The 7627-nt window shown below is 43.4% G+C and overlaps 1 protein-coding gene across 2 annotated transcripts; it reads left to right on the plus strand.

Moving 5' to 3' along the window:
* LOC127326551 (protein ALWAYS EARLY 3) lies at positions 1 to 5350 on the plus strand. Of its 2 annotated transcripts, XM_051353396.2 has the most exons (7): positions 1 to 215; positions 693 to 815; positions 1768 to 1957; positions 2873 to 2956; positions 3818 to 4266; positions 4343 to 4551; positions 4619 to 5350. In XM_051353396.2, the coding sequence occupies exons 2-7, from the start codon at positions 711 to 713 to the stop codon at positions 5025 to 5027; spliced, it is 1446 nt and encodes a 481-aa protein (XP_051209356.1). In that variant the 5' UTR covers positions 1 to 215; positions 693 to 710; the 3' UTR covers positions 5028 to 5350. The 2 variants fall into 2 exon arrangements, with proteins under 2 accessions (XP_051209356.1, XP_051209359.1); XM_051353399.2 differs by lacking the exons at positions 1 to 215; positions 693 to 815; positions 1768 to 1957 and adding an exon at positions 2027 to 2335.
* Positions 5351 to 7627: the final 2277 nt, after the last annotated feature.

Genomic DNA, 7627 nt, shown 5'->3' on the forward strand with positions numbered 1-7627 from the left:
TCCACCTCCATTTCTCCGCTTCTAGAATCCCCTCTCTCCCTCTCAGCTGCACTGAGCTACACTGCACGTATCCCCACCAATTCATCGAGGGGTATGCACCTCCGTGCTATCCCGATCGAGCTACCTCCCCAGTTCCCCTCGAGCCACCCAACCCTAGCCCCATCCTCACCACCGCCCGAGGAAGCCTCCAGGCGCAGACGTCCTCCCGCGTCGAGGTATTGCCTCCTACTCCCGCGCACTGGATGTGTCTCTTCTGCATTCTATCGATTGCTGATCTATTGTCTGATTCCCGTGCGTGTGGGCCGAGGCTCGGAGCTGTAACATTAAATCGGGAAGTTCTTCCTTGCATCTAAGGGTTAATTTACTGCATGTGCACCAGCGTGTAACGTTTGCAGCGCCTTAGGCTAGGCGTTCTGCCGTCTCCTAGCACCTAGCCACGCTTAAATGCACGCCTTCTTTATCATCGAGCTTGCAAGATAGTGGTTCTTGTAATAGTACAGAGTACATACCCTAATTTTCCTTATATATAAAACATTAGTTCATGAAGGTTGTGTATGTAATCAGGCATGTTTTATTTATCGCAGATATATTGTTAGCCTTCCTGCCTATCTTTTTTTTCCAGATTACCCTTTGCAATTTCATCTAAGAGCTATTGAAGCAAATCATCTAACCTCCAGTGAATTGTATTTCAGGTAGTTCTGTGACTATCAATGGTTTCCACAAGAAAACTGAGAAACCTAATCAAGCACAATGCCGAGATTAATGGAGATTGGAATGATAAGGATGCAACAGTTGTACATAGAAGTAGAGTGCGAGTAAGTATCTGCACTCTGCAGTGTCTTCAGTCTCTTAACTCAATTTTTTATCTGTCTAAGTCCACATATTTATATATGCTTGCAATGGCAGCTCCAAATTACAGGGCGGTGGGACCTGGGCAAAAAATACCAGCCCCTAATTTTAGCGTAGTTTTGGTGTCAGCTGAGTTTTATTGTAAAAATTGTGTGCTATTGTCTGCCATATAGGCACAACTTTGTATGATATGATATATTGTGTGTTTCTATTAATATGCCAGCAGCATAGATGCTAAAGCACTTTCTAATGAAACAATTATGATAACTAAGCATATATGTATAATATAATTTTTTCAATCAACAAACCAGTATTTTTGTTCTCACGTGCACTTTATTTTCTTATTTTTCTTATTGTGCAATATCCTGAACTGATATTTTCTTGATATTGTATGTGGTGCACTGGTGTGTACTGTCAAGGATTAGTCAATATCTCTAGACATCTTATATTTATGGGGGGAAAAAGTCAAGCATGGGTTGGGAATTCCATAAAAGTACTGTACTGAATGTGAGGTTATTCTTGATATATGCAAAAACTATATCAAGTACAGAGTACAGACTCTGAAAACAAAAACTATTTGTTGCATCTAGCAATATAGCAGTATGAAATGCTTAGGAGCTCCAACTATCAAGATTGTAATGGTCATTTATGTTGACTACATTAAGCTATTTTATGTTTAAAGGCTGACATCTGCAAGCAACATTCTTGAGGTGTTACTTCAATATCGTCAATTGAAATGAATTTATCCCGTATAAGATTACAGCATATGGGTGTTCTTGTGAAGTAGTGGAATGGTAGACCTAGAACTTATGGTGGCATATGGGTTACACTTCAGAAAATTATTCTGCCAGTATGATATGTCATTTTATTGCGTTTATCTAGAATGTTTGTAACCAAGATATCTGATCTGAACTATAGGATGGAAGTTACAGTGATTGTGAGAGTAACGGTTCACCGGAGACTTCTAGGAATCCACAGAAGCCTGGTCTTGCCAAACTTCAGTCTATGTCGAAGGCATCTGATACACGTTGCCCTGATCTACTGCAATCTCAGCCCGATTCATCAAGCTATGGATGCCTTTCTTTGTTGAAGGAGAAAATTCCTGGAGGTAATTTCAACACCAAATTCTAAATGTGTTAGAAGAAAGGAAAAATTCAAGTACAGGCAAAGCTTTTTGTTGCAACTGCTTACTGACGAAATCTGGCACTGTTTAATCATAAAAACAATACAATTTTTAATTTCCTTGAACAAAGAATATTTAAATTGAGGTATTGAAACATACCACGTGGTGTTGGAAAAAGGACTCCACGAGTGCCTGTTGCAACCATGTACCACCAAGAGGACAAGATAGGTTCAGAAAATAGACAATCAAAACTTACTAATGGCAAGGATGAAAGTGCTCATATAGCTGCTCTAGCTCTGGCAGAAGTATGTCAAAGAGGAGGCTCGCCTCAGGTTTCTCAAACACCTGGAAGATTGAGTGGTCGTATGTTCCCGTCTCCTGTTATAAAGTTGTACAGTGCCGTATCTTCTCAACTATCGTATACAATATAGACATATTCGTATTATTGAATGACAATAGCATTCCATCAAGATAGACAATGGGTGGAGCTTCTTCTTATGTGTATGTACAGTACACCATTTTCTTGATCGTGTGGTGAAACGTAAGTATGTCCTATGCTAGCATGGTCAACCACCATAAACTATCAATCTCCCTACCGTGGGAAACTCAAACATAACTATGTAATAGTTATTACATAGAAATCGATGTTGCCATACAAACTTCCCTCTGTCCGGCCTTGCTTTGCGCCCATATATTATTTATTTTGTTTTGTAATGCTTGATCCTCCATCTGTTTCAAATTAATCTGTATAGTAGCTTTGGTCAGGGTCAAACTTTCTAAAGTCTGATCAAATATATAGGAAAAATTATAAGGTGTAAGGATAACTTGTTAGAATTCTTGCTTACATATCTATGGCACAAACCTTTGGTCCTGATCGCATGATTGAACTTTGTTTTGCAGATGAAACTTCAGCTCTCGATGCATTACATACATTAGCTGATGGACCTGTAAATATTCTACGACCTTTTTCCAATGCTGAAACCGGTTAGTCTTATCTCATACTATGGATTTCAGAAGTTGCAAGCTATATTTTCATTATTTAATTCCCATTCACCTCATCTTATCCATTAACACTTAATAGTATTTATTTATCTAATGATTATGTGGTGCGGCGGTGGAACCATGCAATGGAGAGCTTAGCAGTTTAGTACTTGAGCTCTTGCAATTGTATTATTTGCCAATCTCACTCTTCTTGACAATGTTTTTGTATGGAGATACAGAGTTCTTAGACAGAGTCATAGGGATTATGCTACATGATAGTGCTGTATAGCGGTGGAGTCAGAGCTGATTATCTGTGGGGTCCATTATATAGTTATAATCTTCTGTGGAGTCTAATCTTAAAGGAGTTCTGCATAAATTCCAAATTCATACAAGGACCATTTATGGACCCCCACAGCTCCAAATATGCCTGCGCCGCGCCGCCACTGGTGCAGCCTTATGTTTTCTAAAAGAAATGGACGTAGTGAAGCACCTGCATACATCGTTGACTAGTTTCCGGGCAACACTGTAGTTGTGCTCTGCCTTGTATGTATACTCTAAACAAAGATTTTCTCTGCATGACTACATCTATTTTACCTGCAACACACTTAATTCCATTTTTCGGCTTCTATTTGCAACAACAAGACTTCTAGATGCTGTGCATACTGCTAAGAGGTCCACAAATTGTTTAACCAGGTTCACAGGTAGACTTTTCATAAGTTCAAGCCTCAGACCATCCATGTGAAAATCCCACAAAAGTTATGGACAAATGTGATTTAGAAGAATTAACTTTTGATTGATATGCTAAGTTTATCAACGGTTTGTGTTTGATTTGTGCTATTGATACTGCCCATACTGTTTTTTCAGAATCATCAACGCACATTAAGGGAAGCAAAGGCAATGAATCCGATGACAAGCCTAGTGCTCCTGCAACAGTACCATTATTTGAGAAAAATGCTAACTCCAGAAAAAGGAAGACGATTGAAAGGCTTTCAGAAATTGCAAATAATGAGATGGTTACTAGGAAAAGTGCCAGACTTATGAAAGATCCACACCATGATGGAATTACTATTTCTGAAGTAGAGCAGCAAGATCCACATAATGATGGGAGTGCTATTTCGGAAGTAGAAGCCATGGATATTATGGACGCAACACAAAATGCATTAAGTCAGAAATCTGACTCGATGTCGAAGGCTAGAAGCAGTCACAAATTAGGCATTTTGAAATCACTTGCTCCAGAGTGTAAGCCCTCTGAGGTTGCTGATGATTCCCGCAACAATATTACCAACCCAGTGAATAGCGTTGTTGATCTTAAGGTTGGATGTTTTGTCAATATCTCATCATTTGCAAGGTTTAGAAGTTACAACTTATATTTACCCTGACCTCTTGCAGGACAAGCTCCGGAGATGGTGCATGTCTGAATGGTGCTGCACTGCAATTGATTGCCCATGGTTTCCCAAGAACGATTTTTTTGCCGAGTACCTGAATCATGTTAAGTTGGGTCATGAGTCAGCGAAGAATGAATTTGTCAAGTGCCTGAATCAAGTTGAGATGGGACATGGGCCAAAGCTGATTCGTGTTGAGTGGGGTGTTATTACGAGGTCTGTCATCATTCAGTTTATTTGTTTGCATTAGCTTTTGTTCGTTTTCTGAGTCTATTTTTTGCAGTTCTTTTGGAAAGCCACGTCGATTCTCGAAGCAGTTTTTACAGGAGGAGAGAGAAAAGCTTTCTCAGTATCATGAGTCAGTTGGACAACAGTATCCTGATCTTCAATCTGTTGTTCGAGAAGGCCTACCGACTGACCTTGCTCGGCCTTTAGCAGTTGGACAGGGTGCTATAGCCTGTCATCCCAAAACAAGGGAACTTCACGATGGCAGTGTTTTGACTGTTGACCGTAATTGTTGCCGGGTTCTTCAAATTGATGGGTCGGAGCTAAAAAGCGGTTTTGAGTTTGTGATGGGAACCAATATGCAGAGGGAAGTGACACACCTAAGGTGGAAGATAATGTGCGAAATTAGTTCGTCGAGGGTGAACATACGGGACCTCCCTGGGTACTTGCTTGCCAACGATTGGTAGGCCACAGGTAGTTTGTGCCTCTGTGGGGATTAGGGTGGGTGGCAGGAGAGTTAGTAGGTACTGACAGGCTCGTCCAGATTAACTGAATATAGGTTAACGTTTTGGACTTTGATATGCACAGCATTAGCTGATATCCACCATGCGAGTGGCAGCATGTTGAGCCTGTTATTTTGGTGGCATGTAAGCACGTAGGTCGTGTGGCCTAATTGTTGGTGTGTCGATAGTAAACGGCATGCCAATGGAACCTGGTAACGTAATGGTTAGGTGTCTACCAGATGTGAACTATTTATCCTATTGAAGCAGGTAATGTAATGTTTATGGAACTAGAAGGATACCTCGCGCGTTGCAGCGGAAATTTCTCCAATAACTCTATTTTATAAAAAATAAAAGGATATAAATTGATTGAAATAAGATGTTATTTGTAGGAACATGCAGGATATAAATTGATTGAAATAGGATGTTATTTGTAGGAACATGCAGGATTTAATTGGTGCAAATAGTCAAGAGGCTAACTTAAAAAAACTGACTTGAAATGGTTATGTAGTTGGCGGTTAAAAGTTTAAAAGTTTATGATGTGGATAATTAGATAGCTTAAAAAATAGATGATGTGGCTTGCATGTAGACTATTAATGAATGTTAGTGGAGGATGATATGGATAATTGGATGGCTAATAGAATGGATGATGTGGATAGCTTGCATGCTGAGATAGACAACTTAAATAACCCTCTAGTGGGGTTTTGCTTTATAAGAGATATAGATTATGAGACATCCATTATTTTATTTGCATTTTAGTCTTGTTGCTCGGTTGCAATAGTTATATTGCAAAGTTACAGTCCTAAGTTTGGGATGTTCGGAATATGAATTTGTAAGAGCATCTCCACTGGTGGTCCCGAGAGTGTTTTAGGGGCCGGTGTGGTTTTTGGGCTTGCATCGGTGCGCCCCAAACGGTGTCGGCTAGTTTTCGAGCCCAATAGAATCGCTGGCATTCCCGTGCCGGCCCCTTCGCGTAGGGCGCGAATCGGGCGCGCCGGCGCCTCGCCAGCACGACGGTTTTCGTGGGTGGGGGTGTCTTGTCAGCGACAGGACGCGACGGTTCGCGTCGGCCGCGACGCGGGAAGGTTTGTCATCGGTGTTTAATGGTCTCCCGCGCGGAAACCGAGGTGGCCACGAGGGCAGCGACTGGCCACGCGACGTCCAGTCGCCTAGCCGCCGTAAATGCGGGTAGTTGTCATCGCTATATAGTACGTACGCCGTCCACCACCGCGGTACTATCCTCTCATCTCCACCGCCGCTGACGCTCCATTCTCTTCTCTCCACCTCAAAATGTCGCGCCGTCTGAAGACGACGTACTCCATGCTTGGCCTCAACAGCCGCGCGCTGCCTCCACCACCACCAGAGCTGGAGCCGCAGCCAGACGCGGAGTACAACTCTGACGATGACGAGGACCTACGGTTCGCGGCGTGGCACGAGGTCGACGTCGCAGACGCGAAAGCTGAGGCGGCGGAGGAGGAGGCGCAGTGGGGCGAGCAGCCGCAGGCCCCCGCCGACCCGGAGCAGGCGGTGATCCTGGCGTCGTTGAACGCGCAACGCTTCCAGAGGTTGAAGGAGGAGAAACGGGAGTTCGTCAACGACGCAAACCTCGAGCACGCCCTCGAGATCTCGCGCCAACAAGCGGCCACAGATGAGGCAGGGCGATAGAAGCTCTGCGAGCTCAATGCTCATCGCCATTATGAGGCGTTCGCCCGCGAGCAGGCGAGGCACGCCGAGATCGAGGCTTCTCGGCAAAGGCTGGAAGCGCGGGGATAGCGCCACCGGCAAGCTCCTGTGATGCTGGCCGCCATGCTCCACAGCCAGATGCGCGAAGCAAGGGACGAGAAGCGGGTACGGACGCATGCTGCAAAGGCGAAGAACGACGACGAGCCAGGCCCGTTAGGTTGAAGTTTAAGTTTTATTAAGTTTAAATTCGAGTTAATTTTGTATAAATTTCGTATGAATTTCAGTTTTTAAATGTCATTTTAAATTTTAAAATCTATCGAAGCTGGCGTATAGAAGACGCCGGTGTAGGAGCAGCATCCCCAAATAGAGGATGCTCTACCGGCACCCTCCATACGAGAGTGCCAGGGTGCCCTTATCGGCGCCTATTTAGAGGCCACCGGTGAAGATGCTCTAAGCTTCCAACATGGCAGGCACCCTCTTCGTTGGGACATCGTACACGAAATGCATCTTAGGACTGACATATGTGTTGGGGCCGTGACAAATGTGTGGCACACGACTGGTGAAAAGAGACATCGTCAGCGTATTGGACTTTCATCCCACACGTTTCACCCACTAAAAATCGTGTGCAACATATTTGTGATGTTGGTTGTACTTCCACAGTCTTTTTTTTACTCTCAAATGTGATACATAAATGGTCTTGTAGTATGTTTCCGAGATTGGCTCCTTGTATTGCATTTGATTTATATAGCTTATTCGTCTTCCTCTCAATGTCGATGACGCGATGGTACGAGTGGAAGTGGGTGCCAGCTAGCGAATCTCACAATAGGACGCGCGGTAAGACTAGGGTTGACAGAGGGGGGCTTTGTCCTGATGGCCCTGTATTT

This window comes from Lolium perenne, chromosome 1 (assembly GCF_019359855.2).
Source record: "Lolium perenne isolate Kyuss_39 chromosome 1, Kyuss_2.0, whole genome shotgun sequence".
NCBI lineage: Eukaryota > Viridiplantae > Streptophyta > Magnoliopsida > Poales > Poaceae > Lolium > Lolium perenne.